This window comes from Sinocyclocheilus grahami, unplaced genomic scaffold (assembly GCF_001515645.1).
Source record: "Sinocyclocheilus grahami isolate Dianchi unplaced genomic scaffold, SAMN03320097.WGS_v1.1 scaffold256.1, whole genome shotgun sequence".
NCBI classification, from domain to species: domain Eukaryota; kingdom Metazoa; phylum Chordata; class Actinopteri; order Cypriniformes; family Cyprinidae; genus Sinocyclocheilus; species Sinocyclocheilus grahami.
In genome coordinates this window covers 1,146,901-1,167,654 of record NW_015505435.1, presented here as the reverse complement: position 1 = coordinate 1,167,654, position 20,754 = coordinate 1,146,901, and the positions used below count along the sequence as shown (strand labels likewise).

Sequence of the window (20,754 nt, the reverse complement as noted above, 5' to 3'; positions counted from 1 at the left end):
TTACTTCTTACATTTCAGCTCATAAACATGCAGAAATCCACTCGGTTTCAGGATTTACAAAGCACTGTGTCTCAGTGGCACATCTCCTCGAACCCTATAGAAACACGACAAAACCTGAGAACTCATCCTCACACTGCTGACTGAAGAATGTAGAAGCGCAGAGTTGTGGATGTGTAAACGAAGTCTGTCATTTCATGTTTTTCTGATGGGTTTATTGCATGATGCTAGTAGTCCCTGACCGCTTGTTGTCATAGACCAGCTCGAGTGTAGAACGAGACACAACCCATTGAGACTGGAAACTGTCAAGTCTGCAGAGCAAACTCAGTGCCCTTTGAAAGTGTACTGTAATATAGTTAAACAGTTTAGAGAAGTTGCAATGTGTATTTGTATGCCTTGTTTGTTTGAAAGGCATGATCATTTCTTGTATTAATGTATGTTATATAAGCGTTATTATTTATTTAATGTATTTATTATTAGTGTACTAACGAAGGTTCAGAGACATGAGCATTATTAAGAGAAATAATTTACTGAAAAGTGGCTTTATTCAGTTTTTCTTACAATACCATGCCGTAGAAACACTGTACACACAACAGTAACTCAGAAATAATAAATAGTATTTAAAATCATATTTAATAGTTTAACAGCACCATTATCTAGTGGATAAGGTCGATAAAGCCCACAGATGGCCAATGAGATATTTTACAGTAAGTGTGTCTGAAGCATCTCAATCGATGCTTGAAGTTTGTTCCTCAAACAGTGACTTTCAATGTTAAACATTTAAGAACTAAATGTAAACGTAAGAATAAAATGGCAAAGAAAATCAATTTACAGAAATATATCCAATATTTTGGTGTCATTTCTTGATGCCTCAAACAAGCCTCCAGTTTGCTTGTTCGTTTGCTGTTGTCGAGGTCAGGTTTTGAAGCTCAAAGTTGTGCTCCATTACACTTTTAAAGGGTGCTGTACAAGAAGACTTCTAATACAAGGACTGAATTATTTTCTGCGTCAACTAGTTTCACGGTGTGATGTATTTAGTCTTTTGTTGTATCTACACATGTTGGTACTTCAAGCCTCTTGTACGTTCCACTCTGATGCTCAATGTTCGTTCCGCTCTGAAACGCTGGTTTGACATCCACTGTTCCGTTTCTCCTCCAGAAGCATTCCTGAAAGGGAATCCTGCTGGTTCTCCTGTTAATGGTTCTTAGGGTTGGAGGACTTCCCGTGAACCACAGCTCCTTGGCACGCTGAAGTGTCACAGATGCCGGGTGATCCCTGGTGTCCTGGTCTGCCGGCTCTTCCTGCTTCTCCTGGTTCTCCTGGATCTCCAGGTGCTCCGTCACGGCCGTCTTTGACGATGCCATGCACGCCTGGCAGACCTGGTGGCCATAGAGAAGATAGATATAGGACAATGTTTGAAAAAGAACTACAAGAACTGCACATCTATTCAGTTATTCAGCTGAAACTGGTTTCTTTCATTGGAAATGACAGATCTAGTACAGTTGCATATAACCATTTTATGATTGATTGCTCATATACTTTATTGTTGTTATTTATTGTAGTTTAGTTTGAGCTGAACATTCACATCAGTTAATGAAGTCACAGACATCCACTGGCGTGTTCTTGGGAATCGATGCTAGGTTGTTCTTAGTCAGGAAGAGTACTGCCTGCCATCTCTGGCCCAACTACCTTATTTTTTGCACGCTATTCATTTAGGAACTGTTTTTTAAGTTAATATTTGATGTTGATTACACAGTATTTGTGTGTGTGTGTGTGTGTGTGTGTGTGTGAATGGTTGACTGGGGCGGGTATTAAATGTGCTTATGAACAGACTGTACATACCCGGGTCACCCTGGTCTCCTGTGGGCCCTTCGATGGCTTTACCTACAGGCCCCTTATCACCTGGCTCGCCCACATCTCCTGCAGAATTAAGATACATCCAAATTCATTCCGGAATGTGGTATATGATTTCATATTAGAATATATAATTTTTCTTGGATTCATATACATAATAGCAAATATAATTTTTCACAGCAGTGAAAAACTGTTTTTTCATTCGCTAGGACCCGTTTCTCAAAACTCTTCACACAGTGAGCACAACAGCAGTCTGGATCATTTAGCATTGCTTTGACACAAAATACACTCAGTGACTAAATCTTTCAAATGACATGATTTCATTTCTCACTCGGGCACAAACATGTACATGTACCTATACAAATGAGGAAACTTAGAAATAATATAGTACTGCAATGTAAACATTGCAAATTCATAAATACTGCAGTGAATTCTCAGCAGTGACAAGATTTATTCTTTAGTAAAAAAAAAAAAAAATGTACAGAAGTAAATGTTATAATGCTATGTGATGTTAGTGTTTTTAGGTTGTTTTGTGAGTGGCAAAGAATGATTTATTTTTGAGACATGTATGAACTGTTCTGGTAGTGTTAGTGTGTTCTGGATGTGAAATAATTGACTGCTGTGCCAAGTTAAAGTTGGGTAAGGAAAACTGCGTGAAGAGTTTTGAAAAAGTTACCCAAGTATTGAAAAATGTATCTTAACAATTGTAAAAAAATTTTTTTTAAAAACCTGTAATACTCTGCACGTATAGAATGTGAGTGAACTTTCAAGCAGTTAAAGCCTGTCCTGAGGAAATACTTTATAATAAGGTTCTGTTCAATACAATGTTAACTACATTAGTTATGAACTATCAATAAAAAGTCAAACTAAAATCAAAATTGTCTTAATATTATTTAATGGATCTGAGCTAACAATGAACAGTTGTATTTAAAGATTAATATTCTTAACTAATATAATTAATACTCTTAACAAATCCACTGCATTAACTGACTAGAAAGCAACCTCAATGACATTGCATTGTACACTTTTATCCTTTTAACCATTTGCTAAAACAAAAGCACAACATGACCCATCTCTCACCTCGAGGACCAGGATCACCGAGATCTCCCGGCAGTCCTCTGTAACCCGGCAGGCCAAGGGCTCCAGGGTGACCAATGGATCCAACCTCTCCTTGCTTCCCTGGAGGCCCGGCTGGTCCAGGCCGTCCCACGGCACCAGGAGCCAGAGGTCTTCTCAGGTTAGCAGCGAGCTGAGCCATCTGATCTGAGATCAACACCAGCAATACACTACAGGCTGTATCGTGAAGCTGCATCAATAAATGCCGTTTATGGGTGAACAAAGGTCTTACCATCGATCATCGAGCTACACAGTTCTCTGATGTGCTGCTCACTAGACAGTTTGCCCTGCAACATAATCACAACAGCACTCCTGAGACATATTCTGTGTTTACAGCGCAGTACCAACATGTATCGTCTGGCAGGTGCTTACAGGAACACCAGTCTTTCCAGAGACCCCTGGAAAACCTTGCTCTCCTTGGAACCCCATTGGTCCTGGTTTTCCAGGTGCGCCTCTGGCTCCGGTCTCTCCCTGTGGTCCTACAACTCCTTTGGCTCCCAGCTCCCCACGCTTACCGGACTATGACACAGGGAAAACCACACGGATTAAACTGATTGTCCTCAGGTAGCAGCATAAAATGTTTTGCATTTGGTCCTAGATGCTGTAAGTGTTTCAGTCAATCCAGCTGTACATGATATAAGAGCTATGTTGTGTTTCCACGCCTGTGTTCACCTAACTACTTTGTACAACTGAGGTCATACGTTTGCATACACCTTGTAGAGTCTGCAAGATTGTTTTAAAAAGTTGTTTTCTCCCCTGATTAAGCAATTTCAATTACATGCCACATGACACAATAATAACTGCAGTGACACAAATGATCCTGTTGAGAAGTGTTTTCTTGCACAATTTTTGGTTTTGCATCTCCACATTCCATCTCTTCCCAACAGCTTCAGCTTTTATCACCGAGGACAATTAAGGGACTCACTACTATTACCAAAGCTGCAAACATTCACTGATGGATGAATAAGGAAACACATTACAATAAGAACAAAGAACATCTTTTTTTAAAGATCTTATTTAGCACTGTTTTTCACAAGCTGCATACAATATTTACATATACAGGATAAAATGCTAATAATTCACAGTCATGCTGGGTGGCTCATTAGGTAGCGCTGCTGCCTCACAGAAGAAGGTTCGAGTCCCAGGAGACATTTTCTGTGTGGTGTTTGTGTGGATGTCCTCAGGATGCCCTGTTTTCCCCCTCAATCCAAAGACATGCAAGACTGGTGATACTAAATGTTCTCACAATGTACAAAAATTATGGTTTGAAATTGATTCGCAATTGTCTTAAATACTAGATTAGATAGGTTCTCTACTTGTAATGCTCCATTTAATGCTAACATGTAAATACTCCAGTTTTACTGTAAACTGGTTCATTACAACAAGAATTTTTCTCTTAACCCTCCTCCTCCCCAGCACCACTTGTCTAGATCTGCTTACAGGGCATTTACATATGTGCATTTTTGCAGCTGCAGCAGTATGTTTTACAAGCTCACTGCAGTATGTCTTATAACAGGGGCACCGTAACGGGTGGAAGGGCCTAACGAGGGAAATGTGGCCCAAACACGATTTCCCGAGTCAATATGCTGTTCAGGTGGCCCAGAAACCTGTGTCTTAGCAGTAGCAAGTAACAAATACACTGAGTTCCCATATCCATTACCATGCTAAAGGTTTATTCATGATTGAAACTATGTAGCTACTATGTAGCTTCTGTTTTCAAACCGATAACCATTATCTGATAGCAGCATTAATTTAATTCCATACTTGACCGACCCATTTGTCAAAGTTCGCCACCCAAACCACGCCCGCATTAGCAGCATATATCAAGCGATATATCAAAATAAAAGTGTGATTGTCAGACCACACAGGTGGCAATTTAATTAAATATACTGTATGCTTTACCGGTTTCAAACGTGACATTTACACACCTGTAGTTCATGATACAGTGTTTGAGTGTTGGTTAATTTACTGTGAATGGAGCTGTTCTGAGACACTGATATCATGAGCTGCATTAACACACAGAGCTGAACTTCACAATGAAACTCGAAATATTTTTACTTTGTTGGCAACCCTTCAAAATAAAAGAGTGATGGTTTACCCTTTGAAAATGAAGAAATTAAGCATAGTTCACCCAAAAATGAAAGTTCTGTCATCATTTACTCACCCTCAAGTTGTTCCAAACCTGTATAACTTTCAAGGACAAAAGAAGAATGAAGAACGTTGGTAACCAAACAGTTGACGGTACCCATTGACTTCCATAGTATTTTTGGTCCATACTATGGAAGTCAGTGGCTACCAGCAGCTGTTTGGTTACCAACGTTCTTCAAAATATCTTATTTTATGTTCTGCAGAAGAAAGAAACACACGTTTGGAACAAAATGAGTATGAGTAGATGATGACAGAACTTTCATTTTTGAGTGAACTATCCCTTTAAGACATCAATATTAGTTTTGTAATTTTACAGTGTTATTACTATATATTTATCAGTTTGTTTTTATTTCATAATATCACAATAATCTCAATATTATAACCGTTATTTAACAATAAAATCATGACAATTAAAATTTTATTTTAGTTATTTTTTAAATACATTTTTTAGCTGTTTATTATTCTTATTTTCTATATAGATGCACTCCCTAACAAAATTACCCCACTAACTCTAAAATGATTCATACTTTTTAAATATACAGTAGCTATTCAAATCTGTTAAAAAATTACTGTATTGTTTATATCACAATATAAACAGCAGAAAAGCAAAATACAGCAATGTCAGTTTTTATTTATTGAGTGAGTAGTTTCACGGCATGTTAATACCCAGGGCCATTTCTAGCCAATTTGACGCCCTAGGCGAAATTCCTATTCCTTTTTTGTTCAATTGTTTTGTTGTTGTTTCTTGAAACATTGATTTAAAGTGTCAGTTATTGTATTATTATTTCAGTCAAACCTATAAAAACCCTTTGTTACCCCAAACTACATATAAAAGCTTTATCAGTGGCATAAAAGTAACCAATGCAGCTACTTAATCATTTGCTACTCGTTAACGCGTTAACGTCCCCTTTAAATAACGTGACGCTCTGCCCTCTGACGCTGCTCCCATTAAGTGCTGTTGGAAGTGAATGAATTGATTCAGCATTTCGACACCTCCGTAAGGATGCATTTAACTCGACAAACCCGTCTAATAAAGGATGTATTGATCTCGTGAATTAGCGAATTTTACTATACAAATATTTTTTTATTTGATGTTAAAGTTTATATGGGAATATTACATGACACGCTGATCCTTTAACAATGCATTGGCGCAAAAAATGCACACCTTTTGGACAAATCTGCCACAAATATTTGGACAAAAGTGCCACAAATACCGCCTAAACAAAATACTGATTTTGTGCACTTTATTTACTGTACCAATATTTTAATTTGGCCTTTGTACTTAAAAAAGTGTTACCTTGCCAAAGCACTGACAGAGCCCACTGATCTAATGGCGTTGTTGAGCGCTCCAAATGCAAACTTTGCATGCAACAATCAGGCAGCAATTGACAGCACTCTGATCTAGTGGCATACAGGCATCGTCAGATTGACAGTACTCTAGCCCAATAATGTTGGGGGATCCAGTGGGGGCGGCAGTCATATTTCAGGGTGACCGTGCCACTCTTTATCACAACCCTGCTAAAAGTGCCAGTACGTGCGCTCATTGACGCCCCTTCAGCTGGGGGCACCCTAGCCGACCGCCTAGCTCGCCTATGCCTAGAAACGACCCTGTTAATACCTCTGACTGGACTCTGATTCTGTTTATGTGCTCAACAGACATGTCTGTGATTGCCTATTTCATTGTAAATGTAAAACTTCACAGTGTAAACACAAACATGGCACATTTGAAAGCAGCTGGCAAGCTATCAGTGATTTCTGAACTGGGCTACACAGGGGTGGACTTAGTGATTTGGGGCCCTAAGCAAATTGCAGAATTCAGAAATTAATTAGTCAACCTGATGGTGTTTTAACAGTAATTACTTTCTAAAATGAAATGTGATGTTGTGAGTGGAACTTGCCAGCAGTTTCCTGAGATTGAATGAGTAACTTAATATGAATATGATTTTTAAATGTCCATGCATTGTGCTTGCTGTGTTCCCTGAGGAAGGCTCTCAAGCCAAATGGCATCAGTTTTTAATTCAATGTTCTCTTCACTACAAGTGTCGCTGCTGGATTTGTTTTTTAATCTCTGTTGTGAGACATTCATTGCCATGTGATTGAATAAGGTATAGTATATACCTAACACCTAATGTAATCATTTAAAACTAAACATTTTATTATTTTGTTATTTATAAGAAAGAATGCAATAAGCACTCCCCTTCTAATCACTAAAATCTGTCACTCACTTCAGTATAATAAATGAAGCTCTGCACTGCACAATTCATCTCTTATTTACATTGTGTTCATTGCTTTGTTACAGTGAGAGGATTGGTGAGCGTGTTGATTAGAACTCAGCAATTAACAAAACCTCCAGCATTTTGAGTGATGAGTGGAATCTGTCCAACTTAAACACCCCTGATTGGCCATTGATTCCCTGGAGCCCTCACTTCTAGGTTAGCCTGATTCCTGAACTGCACCGCTAATGACAAGGCAAATATTTCCCAGCAGTTTTATCAGACACTGTCGGCTCACTTGTCGGGTACTTGCCCACATGCAGGAATCTGGAGTCTAAAATCTTATGCAGATCATTTGAGTGGACACATTTTTAAAAGCCATTTATAACTCTTCAGAGTCTAATCCTGCCATCATGGGCTACTATCTTTGACCTGTGTTTCTGTTACTCTGCTCTTTGTTTGTCATTGGTTTTGTGTGGAATGACAAACTGACATCAGGCACGTGTTCTGCATAGAATACCTGGACAAACTACTACATTTCCCACAATGCATTGTGCCTGCCATTTCCAGTGATGACATTACAATAATTTTAGATTAAACATTTTTACAAGAATACTCAGTCAGACATGATTAGGTAATGATAACAATGTATCATGGGACAGTTTGAAAGACTTACCACTGTATAATGCAGTTTCACTTAATAATTAATTTAAGTTTTAGGCAGTCTAGATTGTATACTGTGTGGTGTTCAGTAGTATTCTATTCCAAACGTCACTCTGTTTTCTTTGATTTAAAGCAACATACATTTACCAAGACTGTTGAATGTGGTAACATGGAAATAATGTTAATAATTGCATTGTCAATTAAATGTATCAAAATATATAATTTTGGGAAAAAATTATTATATAATGGGAATCATTATACACTGGTTTTGAAGTAAAAAAAAAAAAAAAAAGACCTTTAAATATTTACTTTGACAAAATTGCTAGAATAACATAAAAACAGGAAAATGCAATAAAATGAAATGAGATCTCACTTCTCCTTTCTGTCCGACGGGACCGTAATGACCCTGAAGTAAGAGGAAACAGAGGCTGTGTCAGAAATCAGATGACTATCAGACATTGAGCTGCATGTGGCAAGTGATCAGTGTTACGTACCGGCTCCCCGTTCTCCCCCGGTAAACCATCACTTCCAGCAACTCCCTAAACACAGAAGCACACGGCACCATATGCAAACATGCATACAAATAGATTGTTTTCTCTAAATAGAAAAAGAATTGTTTTCTTTTTTTTTCATCATACAGTAGATATGCCTCATACCATGTCTCCTTTAGGCCCTCCAGCTCCAACTGGACCCTGAGAGAGAGAGAGAGAGAGAGAGAGAGAGAGAGAGAGGAGTGTTATGTGTGTGTGTTACACATAGGCTTTGTTCTGTGGCAAGAGCTCTGGACAGCGAGGTCACCAGGACCTCTAGATGTCTACTGAAATATGAGCTATGCTCTTTACTGCATCTGTGATTAAACAAAACTAAATAATATATCTGAATTTGTTTGTCTGTATGCATCTGTGTATGTATGTGTCTTTGTTTTTAGAAAAGGAAAGCTCATGGGAAAACTCTGATTAAAAAAGAAAAAAGAAAATACATTTTAAAATCGTTTTACACAGGCTGAATACTTCTAACAGTAGAGAGACAGACAGATGTGTGTCACTCACCCGCTCACCAAAGCCGCCTCTGATTCCAGTAGGACCAGGCAGACCTGGATCACCTAAAGCTCCTTTAATACCCTGCATGGAAACACAAAATGAATACATTTCATAAACCATGGATCAGATGACACACAACTACTGCTCCCAAGCGCTCAGCCCTCAGAGCAACGGTCATGACTTTTGCCAAATAATAAATTACATTTACTCTCACCAAACCCTATCCTTCAGAACACATGGAACATGAGGCATGTTTCACGTTTCGATTATCAGAGTTTTTCTGTTGTGGCATTTGACATGAACCCATAACGCAACTCACCTGGAATCCTTTAACACCTTGTGGTCCAGGGTTTCCAGCTAGTCCAATGCCACCCTGTTAAACAAGCGCATACAGTGAACAACCACAAATCCTGGAGCTCTCCTGACTGCAGCACATAACATCCTCATCTCTCAGGACCAGCTGTCTGACCTTCTGTTCAGATGAGCATGACCCAGTCTAATACGGCACTATTATATGTTACGAGACAGTCTTAGAACCTGACCTCAAACAATTCATTCAGAAAAAGCAAAATGGGGATTTTTCACTTGTGGTTTTATGTTGACAAAAACATAACACAGCTGAAAAACACAGCTGACCTCTATGAACTCTATAACTTCAAATGAATCTTGCTCAGCCGTTTTTAATCAGCATCTAATGTTGTCTCTGATGTTGGATTTGTTTTTACTTACAGCCACACCTCTGGGTCCAGCCTCTCCTCTCTCTCCAGGGATGCCAATCTCACCCTGTGGGAGGAGTCACGTTTAGACACAATGTACATCAGAGCATGGTGACCGTGATATACAACATGTTCCTGGATCAACATCCTTGTTGATCCTGCAACAACATTCCAATTAAACAATCAGAATTGAGGGATGTCTTTTCAGGAAATGTCTGTTTTAGGCTTACGATCAGGGTTAGGTGCTTCTACACCCTTGGTAATCAGCTATCATTTCACACTAATTTTAGGAATACATTATGGGTAGGGTTAGGTTTAGGGGTAGGGATTGGGTTTAGTCTATATTTTTAGACAGTAATGTTGATCCAGGAACATGTTTTACTTGGCAAAATCACGGCGACCATCAGAGCATGTAGCAGTAACCTCATAGGATTCTACTAAATGATCTGTATGTATTGTGCAGTCACAGAAGTTGGCAGTGCAGTAACACTGGCTGAGAATCTGAATGATCTTACAGCATGCATTACTACACTACAGCTGTCAGAAATGGTTCATATCTGGTCATGAGTCAGATACATACAGGTATACCTGGCTCTCCAGACGGTCCTGCTTCTCCCATCTCTCCTGGACTGCCCTGAACGGAGAAGGATTCTTGCATTATTCACCATTTCAGGGTAAAAGAGACCTCAGACTGTCTTACAGTCAGAAACATCAGACCAACAATGAAAAAAGGGGATGAAGATGGGATGGCTGTCATTTTTAGCTGAAAGTACCTCTGCTTAGCAGATGCTAACAGAAGCCTCTCTCCAGAGGTGCTTATCATTTCCTAAACTGTCCAAACTTCAACAACAAAAGGGCAGATGCCTTGAATGTAACTGATTGCACAATGAGTGATCAGTGATATTCCTACTTCAAATACTTTTTTCGTCAGTTCTTCCACCCCTGGTTCCTTCAAGGAGCTATAACACAAGGAGCTAGAACTCAAGGAGCTAGAACACAAAGAGCTAGAAACACAAGGGGCTAGAACACAATGAGCTAGAAACACAAGGAGCTAGATCTCAAGGAGCTAGAACTCAAGGAGCTAGAAACACAAAGGGCTAGAACACAAGGGGCTAGAACACAAGGAGCAAGAACACAAGGGGCTAGAAACACAAGGGACTAGAACACAAGGGGCTAGAACACAAGGAGCTAGAAACACAAGGAGCTAGAAAACAAAGGGCTAGAAACACAAGGGGCTAGAGCACAAGGGGCTAGAGCACAAGGGGCTAGAACACAAGGGGGCAAGATCACAAGGGGCTAGAGCACAAGGGGCTAGAACACAAGGGGCTAGAAACACAAGGGGCTAGAACACAAGGGGCTAGAAACACAAGGGGCAAGAGCACAAGGGGATAGAACACAAGGAGCTAGAACACAATGGGCTAGAAACACAAGGGGCTAGAACACAAGGGGCTAGAACACAATGGGCTAGAACACAAGGGGCTAGAACACAAGGGGCTAGAACACAAGGGGCTAGAACACAAGGGGCTAGAAACACAAGGAGCTAGAACTCAAGGAGCTAGAACACAAGTAGCTAGAACTCAAAGGGCTAGAAACACAAGGGGCTAGAACACAAGGCGCTAGAACACAAGGCGCTAGAACACAAGGAGCTTAGAAACACAAGGGGTTAGAACACAAGGGGCTAGACCTCAAGGGGCTAGAGCACAAGGGGCTAGAGCACAAGGGACTAGAACACAAAGGGCTAGAAACACAAGGGGCTAGAACACAAGGGACTAGAACACAAGGGCTAGAACACAAGGGGCTAGAACACAAGGGACTAGAACACAAGGGGCTAGAACACAAGGAGCTAGAACACAAGGAGCTAGAAACACAAGGGCTAGAACACAAGGGGCTAGAACACAAGGGGCAAGAGCACAAGGGGATAGAATACAAGGAGCTAGAACAAAATGAGCTAGAAACACAAGGGGCTAGAACACAAGGGGCTAGAAACACAAGGGGCTAGAACTCAAGGGGCTAGAACACAAGGGGCTAGAAACACAAGGGGCTAGAGCACAAGGGGCTAGAACTCAAGGGGCTAGAACTCAAGGAGCTAGAACACAAGGAGCTAGAACACAAGGAGTGGAAACAAGGACGTAGTAATAAGGAATGGAGAAGCACCGGAGGTCTTTTAGAGCTCTGCTGTGAGCAAAAAGAAGACTGGCCAAGTGCTGAAGTAAACATAATGAGTTTAAACTTGACTTTCCATTGGATGCACACGTTTAGATTAATGAAGTTAAGATACTCCGATGACATGAAAGCATTGTTTAGGAGTAATCTGAACTTAATTATACGAATTTAAGCTAAGAAACAGTGGATGGTATCACTTTCTAATCATGGTCTAAGTGCAAAGAATATATTTGGATGCACACTAGACTCCAAGAAGTATCTTAACAACACACTCTAAAAATGATTCAGGGGACCTGATACCACAACTTAAATAAATGCATGGTTAATAATTTAATTAAACCTTTTAAGTTTCAAACATCATTCAGAGTTCAGTTGACCATTACATTAACTTAATATTGTGCGGAATTTAAACTCAAATTTCTGTTAATTGAAGTTCTTTAAAAAGAAGTAGTAACTCTTGTAAAATGGGATCTTTGGAAATTGGGTAGTGGATTTCTAGTTCCCATCATGCTTTGCATATGGCTGGAAAAGGAGAGTAAATGTTGAAATGAAGTGTTATTTTATGTGTTTTTTAGTGAAGGCAAAGTCCTGTTAGTGTTTAATGCTATATTTGACATTTAAAAGAGTTTCTGTTATGTTGAAGTTTTTATGGTAACCATTGAGCTGAAGAGTAGTGCACATGACCAGAAAAACACTACACTGACTCTATTAGCAAAGAGTGTGCTAATGCCAATGACAAGTAACATCTTAATATGTAAATAAGTTACATTTAGCGTGCGCTAAGATTCGCATGTTTCATTTAAAAAAATAAAGTTCATTCAGCACTGATAATATACATACTAAAATATGTTTAAATTTATGCTTAAAAATATTTACACAGAGACCAATGAAACAGGACGTTTTTTTAAATTCCACATAAATTCCATATTTCACATAAAAACACATTTTTGGATTTTAAAGAGAGATGCAGAGTAGTGGAATGAAAAAAAAACTTGCTTCTTTTAACTCATTCATCTAGTGCAAGTGTACATAGAGAAACAATGTGAAAATTCATTCTGTGTGAACAGTGACCACACTGAGTTTATACAATCTCATAGAGGATGCCTAATCTAAAAAATGTACACTTTACACGTCTAAAAAAATTATTATGGAATCATGAAGACAAATGTGATGACATTTTGTATGTCTCTCTTTTCTGAATCTACTTCACTCGTAATACAGCTCTAAATGGCTCTGCTCTCATGTAAGTTGCAAATAGATCGATATACTTACAACTCCTCCTTTGGCACCTTTGGCACCAGCTTTTCCTGGCAAACCCTGAATTACACCCAGAGAGATTTACACTTGTTGAGAGTTGCACAATGATACAAAACCCAGCAAACAAAGCTACTAAAAAGTAATAAAGCACTCAAAAATGTTTATTAAACAGAACAACCAGATGATTTCCTGAATGAAAATTTTGCAGATAAAAAACAAGCAGAGATGAAAGGCTAAAATCACATTATCAAACCACTTCTTATTAATATTTAATCTTTGTGCTCATCATCTGAACAGTGTAATTAATGGCAATACGTACAGGCAGACCGTTAGGGCCTTTCTCACCAGGGACGCCAGGTCTCCCAGCATCTCCCTGTCAACACAAGCACACAGCATCAGCATCAGCATCTCGAGAAATAAGGCCTAGACATGTCTCAAAACAAGCGGCTGATTACCTTTTCACCATCTAATCCTTGAGTGCCATCCTTCCCGTCCCTGCCCGGGATGCCCTGCGGTTCCACACAAGGCATTATTATGGGCTAATCTAACACTCATCATAAGAGTCAGCAAATCACACAGTTCCTCACCGGTTCTCCTTTAGGTCCTGCACCTCCAGGGAGTCCCTTGGGGCCTATTTTCCCCTATTCCGAGGATGACATCCACAATATCACAATCACACTGATGTTACACTGAAATAAGTATGAAGGGCTTACAAGAAACTGTATCTAGCAAGTAATGTGCTTACTATCTCTCCTTTGGGCCCTTTGAAACCTTGCGGTCCTTTCTCACCAGCATCACCCTATTCAGAAGATTCACATATCAAACGTTTTTTGATTTTATTATTTATTAACAGAAACACACATTAAGGAAAAAACACGTGCAAACTGTAATGTGCAAAGGAGTGATGAAACACTCACAGTTTTTCCAATGATGCCAGCAACTCCAGGTTTTCCTCTGAAGCCCGGCAATCCCTACAGATACAGAGTAGATGCAAACCATGAAGGGCACAGCTGTCTGCACTCGGCATATGCTTGCATCTATTTCAGTAAGATGTGTGTGGTGTGATGTTCTTGAGGTCTTACTCTGTCTCCTACTGCTCCCACCGGCCCCTGCAGTCCTCTCAGCCCTCGAGAGCCCTTTAACACACCATTACACACAAAACATCAATGGAAGAAGAAGAGAAAAAACAAGCTACTAAAATTTGGACATGATATTTGTGTTTCCCACAACATACAGTGTTCATGTTTGAATAGAATGTGTCACTTTTTATCAATTCTATTCTATTCCACTCTATTCTATCCTATTCAGTTCTTCTAAACAACTGTTTAACACTGGGGATTGTCATCCTAGTGCTCCATTTTATTAAAGAAAGAAACGAGAAGTAAAGTACCAGGTGTAGCAGCCGGTCCTCAGACCAGGGCCACAGATGCTGAGTTTGTTTTGCTTTATTGTCTTTAAATCCTTTATTTCTTGATTTCCTTTAACTAAAAGGAATTAATGACATATTTGTGAGAGAGAGCAACCTTGCCCAAAACACAAGTAAATTCTAAGAGAAATGTTTGCAGGCCTGTAGGTGCTGCAGCATGTCTAGCTGAGGTAATCAGTCGCACCTGTAAACCCACTGTCCCTGGGATTCCCGGCGGCCCCGGTGGGCCCTGATCACCCTGATGGGAAGAGACAGACACACAAACACATTACAGACAAGCTGCTCTCTGCTTCAGCTTCATTCAGACAAGGTGCAGTTTCAGTCTGATCTCACCTTCTCTCCGTCTTTCCCCAGCTCTCCCTTACTCCCTTTATGCCCTGTATGACCCTAAACCAAAACACAGAGGCAGAACCACAGTTTGTGATATCTTTTGTAATAAGAAACATGTTTTATCATGTCAATGCTGACGCCAAGTCATGTTTATCTTAATAGTGCTTTATACAATACAGATTGTGTGAATTATGGAAACTCAACGATGGACACAGTTCAGATTCTGCTGTAAAGCAGCTCCAGAAGACAATAGTGTCATTATTCAGCTCAAATGAGTTCAGTGTTGGTTCAGTTCAGATCAATAACAGTGTGAAGTTCATCAGTTTGAAAAAGTTCAATTCAGATACAAGTAATTCTACAAAACTGCTAATTCAGCTCGAGTCAGTTGGGTGTTAAAGCTGCTCTATGTCGTGTTGTTGAGGTCAGGTACCTTGAATCCAGGCATTCCCGGCGGTCCAGGAGGACCCGGAGGACAGATGGCCGGACACTGCACACAACACAATCATGCAATCAGTCTGCATGCAGAGAACAACAAGACCGCTGACGAGTTATCCTCCCTGACAGCACAACCACATGCTCTTCAGATGCCATAGTCATAGGAGTTTTGAGATGAGCGTTAGCTTTATGATTATCCAATTTAAAGATAATCTGAGTTGAAAATGGAATTACACTTACAACAGACCTCTCTACACACTACAAGTACCATAGAAGTAAAGATGGATGTCTATGCTGTATACATGCACTGAAAAGTATCTGATCAAAAATCATGATTTTCATTTAAAGCTGTTTACTTCAGTTTGTCTAAAGGCAAATAACACTCCCCATCGAATAAATGAAAAGAAATCATTTAGTTTAAATAGCAGAACACAACATCACAGTAAACATTCAAATTTGTCAAAGTTGTAAGTAAACTAAATTAAACATTGACTAACTATTTTTTATCATAATTGAAGATTCGACTTTATTATATCTTATTTAGCTTTTGTTTAAGTGAAATCAAGCTGTAAAAAGCCTATATATATATAGGTTTAGAAGAGAAAGCACAATATATACAGTATATAGGCCTACATATATTATATTGACCTACATTCAGTAACACTTTGGGTTATGTCTAAAAAAATAAAGTCTGGTACACTGAAGAAAATATTAATTGACAGATTATCCAATCAATCATGTGTGGTCTACAAAATGAAACTGCTTCTCTTCTAAACTTGATTTCTTTGCTCTTAATTAATGTAACTGAACCATATAAACCATAGGTGAACCATATAAAATCATTTTGAGACATTTGCTCAATTCAGAATAACTTAATTCAATTATCTGATGTGGATGATTGAATAATGTAAATCCAACAATTTTATAATAAATAATTTTATATGTTGTCTTTTGTCTTTGAGAAGAAATAATTTTGATTAATATTAAATCAAAATGAATGTTTGAACCAAACCATAATAATAATAATAATAATAATAATAATAATAAAACTAATAAATTTGGCTGTAACCAATTTAAGTTTGTTTTATAGTTTGTACAAAGTATAATTTTTTTTCAGTGTAGTATTGTAGTACATTACAATAGTTTTCATGCTAAAGTGGTAAATCATCTTAACGTACCAGAAGATCTCCACTGCCTTCAGGAAGAGTTCCTGGGAGTCCCTAAAAAAAAGAGGAAGAAGTATACATGAAATTGAATTATTTGAATGAAATAAATGTGTTTTTGCAGCTTGAGTGCTCGTGTGCAGGTACTTACAGGAGGTCCATCTGTGCCTGGAAGACCAGGGAGTCCTGGAAGACCCTCGGGCCCCTAAACCAGCACACAAACCAGAGCCACTCAGCACGACACTCGCCCATGAGCTTTGCTGCTAAAATACACATCTATGTGTGTGTTTACTCTCAGTGGACTGAAGAGAGAGGTCCACAGGATTCACAATCAAACATCAGCCTGTCTGACACAACTGTTATGTGCAGCATGTTTCATCTGCTTGTCTCTGTGCTCTGCTTCCTGTAGCTCTTCACGGCCAAAATGCTGTTTTTCATTTCTGCAGTGCAGATAGCAACCTGTGTTCGTTTTTTTCTCAAAGTACATCTATGTTTGATCACTAACACATGACCAGCAACATAAACGTCTTTGCTATTTTTGCTGTAAAAAGCCACTCACCGGCGAACCCTGAGGTCCTGCTCCACCTGGAAGTCCATTAGCTCCAGCAAGACCCTGACATCAGAAAACACACAGAAATGCAAATGCACACTTTCTTTTGCTGAGTGTCCTCATTGGATAATAAATGACCATAAACGCAGCCCGTGACCGCATCTGAACTCATAGATAATGCCTGTGACAGCAGGAGTGTTTTCCTCTGATTCTGGTTTTGGACGGGTTGTACTCACCAGAGCTCCTGGTCTGCCTCTGCCCTGAGGAAGACAAGAGAAGAGAACCTAAGACAAGTCACTGACTGACATTACATCATGATATGGCACTCTTGCTGTACAGACGATTTGTGAATGTAAGTAATGACAGTGGTCTGTATGAATCAGAGAAAAGTATGGTGTGGGTTTGAGCTGGAGAGCATCTGTTGGAAACAGGATGAAATGTCATATGACCGTGTTTACTGTGGATTTACTGATGCTTGGCACCTACAGGGGGTCCGTCCGGTCCGGGAGGTCCTGGGTCACCCTACAACACACACACACAATAATGTTCTGAGTTCACAATAATATGCTAAATAAAAGTCTGAGCTGGCAAGCTGGGAAAGAGTAAGTGCATCAGGGCTGTTGTGAAGACTGTGTTCTCTCTGACCTCCATCATTCAACACCACAGCTGATCACCAACAATCTTACTAAAAAGACTTCAATTTGTCATGCATTCATTTTTTCTGTGGTTTAGTTTAAACCTTAAATTCTGATTTTATTTTCATCAAAATAATTAAATAAGATAAAAACAGACAAAGTAAAAAGATTTTTACACATACATAATTGGTTCATGTAAATGTCGGATCATTGACTTTTTTCAGTTATTTTGAAGTGACCAAAGGAAGAGTCTCAAAGTGATTTTCTGTGGTTTCATTCATTTATTCACTCAGTTTCATACATATTTCCTGTTATAGCACTATTATAAGATAGTGTTAAATAACTCATTATTAGTGAGCAATCACACTTCATTAGCATACTAAATTGTAACGCTGCGTCCAAAATCGAATACTTCTTACTATATACAGGGTTGGGAATGTTACTTTTAAAATGTATTTCGCTACAGATTACAAAATACACACTTTAAAAAGTAATTTGTAATGTATTTTGTTAGATTACACAAATTTAGTAACTTAGTATTCAGATTATTTTGGAATTCTAGTATGTACACAAAGTAACACAAAGGGTCCACCAAATGTAGGACTTGGATTTCCTCTGAATATTATTTTTAAGTGAAGTGACATGTGGCCAAGTATGGTGACCCATACTCGGAATTAGTGCTCATTTATGCTGCGGCGCCCGGGGAGCAGTTGGGGGTTCGGTGCCTTGCTCAAGGGCACCTCAGTCGTGGTATTGAAGGTGGGAGAGAGCGCTGTACATTCACTCCCCCCACCTACAATCCAGATGTAGTATGTCCGAATGTCATTCATACTATATAGAAGATACTTCTTGAACAGCTGCGAAGTCAGATCAGATTCAAATGTATGATGCTATTTCAGACGCACTGTAAGTCTGCTTCTTAAAGCAGCACTCTTCATGTGTCCGTCTTCAGTGCAGTGCTAACCCAGAGGAGCTGAAACTCTTCTAACTCCTAACATAACTCAACACAAAACTCTCCCACTTTTCCCATCTTGCTCAAAAGCACAAAACAATACTTAGTTTCATTTTTTACATTACGTCCCATGCAAAGCATGCTACAGTTTCAGTTATGCCAACATCAAAAATCATTTTCAAGTACCTGATTGTTTCACTTTCGCCCTACATAACGTAATCTAGTAGATTGCACATTTGGAAGAATTACATTGCTTGAGTAGTATTACAGTGAGCATGCCATATTTAAAATATATTTCATATGTACTTATTATATATATTTTTACAATATATTTTCTTTAGACATAAGCCAAAATGTAATCCAGTGTAGGTCAATATAATATATTTGGCTTTTTATAAACATCGCCATAAACAAAACCTAAATAAGCTGTAATATGAAAGTTCAATTTTCATTTTATATTTATGAAAAAAATTTAATATGCATCATATTTTCTGTTATTTACTAACATAAATAAATAAATAAATATGTTTTATCCAAACTGAACAAAACAGGCTTAACTGAAAATCATGATTTCTGATTAGAACAATATAAAAAGGTACTTTTAATGAATGGTGTGGTCATTGTTTCTGTTCCCCATGACAAATACAACTTTGAACATCTCCTGAACTCATTATTTGATGAGACAAACTTTTTTTTTTACCCAAAATCGGACTGATAATACAAATAATAGCATTTATTTCTGAAATGTCTGAACAGTGCGCCCCTCAATGAACTGCAGCAAAATCAGGTTAATTTGACAACGACAGTATGTAGCATTCTATTGCTGTCAAACAGTTCATGCATTAAACACACCGATAAGACATCACATGAACGTCCCAATGCACCCAGAGCTCAGTCCATCAGCCACACAGAATTACAGTGATTTCTGCTGATTCCAAGAAACTAATGAACAGAAAAGCTGTGCTGGGACGACTTCACATTCCAGGCTGGATTAGAGAAAACTACCGATTCATCTACAGTCAGCTGATCCTCATTAAAACTGCTCACGGCTGCACACTGTGCTCAGGCCACAACACGTTTGACAATCAAAGCTACAAGAGATATTAGTAGTTTTATTAGGTAATATGATATACATTCACTACTGTAGATGAGCTTAGACATTTTTAATCACAGAAACAGAAAAGTGTGTGGTACATATTCATCCTTAATATGTTATGATGTTATGTGACTCGACAACTCAACTCAACTCAAACAAACTCAAACAAACTGAGAGTCACTTACTGCTGCTCCTGATGGTCCATCCTTGCCAGCTGGACCGTCCGGACCGGTCAAACCCTGCAGAACAGGGCATTTTCATGAATTCTGTTTAGTGTTTATATGATTTCCTTTCTATAAATAAAAGAAAAAAGTGTGTGTGTGTCTGTGTGTGTGCGTGTGCGAGCGTGTGAGTGTGAGTGTGTGTGTGTGTGTGTGTTTGTGTGTGTGTGAGTGCGTGCGTATGGGTGTGTGTGTGTGGTGTGTGTGTCTGAGAGTGTGTGTGTGTTTGTGTGTGTGCGTGCGTGCGAGCGTACGTGTGTATGTGTGTCTGAGTGTGTGTGTGTGTGTGTGAGTGTGTCTGAGTGTGTGTGTGTGTGTGTGAGTGTGTCTGAGTGTGTGTGTGTGTGTGTGAGTGTGTCTGAGTGTGTGTGTGTGTGTGTGAGTGTGTCTGAGTGTGTGTGTGTGTGTGTGAGTGTGTCTGAGTGTGTGTGTGTGTGTGTGAGTGTGTCTGAGTGTGTGTGTGTGTGTGTGAGTGTGTCTGAGTGTGTGTGTGTGTGTGTGAGTGTGTCTGAGTGTGTGTGTGTGTGTGTGAGTGTGTCTGAGTGTGTGTGTGTGTGTGTGAGTGTGTCTGAGTGTGTGTGTGTGTGTGTGAGTGTGTCTGAGTGTGTGTGTGTGTGTGTGAGTGTGTCTGAGTGTGTGTGTGTGTGTGTGAGTGTGTCTGAGTGTGTGTGTGTGTGTGTGTTTGTGTGTGTGTGAGTGCGTGCGTATGGGTGTGTGTGTGTGGTGTGTGTGTCTGAGAGTGTGTGTGTGTTTGTGTGTGTGCGTGCGTGCGAGCGTAC

At 39.3% G+C, this 20,754-nt stretch overlaps 1 protein-coding gene across 1 annotated transcript in view; it reads right to left on the bottom strand.

Moving 5' to 3' along the window:
* Positions 1–530: 530 nt before the first annotated feature.
* Positions 531–20,754, bottom strand: part of LOC107598802 (collagen alpha-3(IX) chain-like) — a 22,591-nt gene continuing 2,367 nt past the window's right edge. The window contains exons 5-32 of the mRNA XM_016290235.1: positions 19,940–19,993; positions 17,558–17,593; positions 17,308–17,331; positions 17,081–17,134; positions 16,673–16,726; positions 16,537–16,578; positions 15,354–15,410; positions 14,927–14,980; positions 14,778–14,831; positions 14,250–14,303; positions 14,085–14,138; positions 13,913–13,966; positions 13,755–13,808; positions 13,623–13,676; positions 13,487–13,540; positions 13,183–13,227; positions 10,328–10,381; positions 9,761–9,814; positions 9,351–9,404; positions 9,041–9,112; positions 8,648–8,683; positions 8,486–8,530; positions 8,365–8,397; positions 3,340–3,486; positions 3,200–3,254; positions 2,932–3,114; positions 1,840–1,917; positions 531–1,376 (exon numbers count right to left, since the gene is read on the bottom strand). Of these exons, the coding sequence (XP_016145721.1) occupies positions 1,192–1,376; positions 1,840–1,917; positions 2,932–3,114; positions 3,200–3,254; positions 3,340–3,486; positions 8,365–8,397; positions 8,486–8,530; positions 8,648–8,683; positions 9,041–9,112; positions 9,351–9,404; positions 9,761–9,814; positions 10,328–10,381; positions 13,183–13,227; positions 13,487–13,540; positions 13,623–13,676; positions 13,755–13,808; positions 13,913–13,966; positions 14,085–14,138; positions 14,250–14,303; positions 14,778–14,831; positions 14,927–14,980; positions 15,354–15,410; positions 16,537–16,578; positions 16,673–16,726; positions 17,081–17,134; positions 17,308–17,331; positions 17,558–17,593; positions 19,940–19,993 (1,794 nt within the window). The 3' untranslated portion in view covers positions 531–1,191. The remainder of the gene's footprint in view (positions 1,377–1,839; positions 1,918–2,931; positions 3,115–3,199; positions 3,255–3,339; positions 3,487–8,364; positions 8,398–8,485; positions 8,531–8,647; positions 8,684–9,040; positions 9,113–9,350; positions 9,405–9,760; positions 9,815–10,327; positions 10,382–13,182; positions 13,228–13,486; positions 13,541–13,622; positions 13,677–13,754; positions 13,809–13,912; positions 13,967–14,084; positions 14,139–14,249; positions 14,304–14,777; positions 14,832–14,926; positions 14,981–15,353; positions 15,411–16,536; positions 16,579–16,672; positions 16,727–17,080; positions 17,135–17,307; positions 17,332–17,557; positions 17,594–19,939; positions 19,994–20,754) is intronic.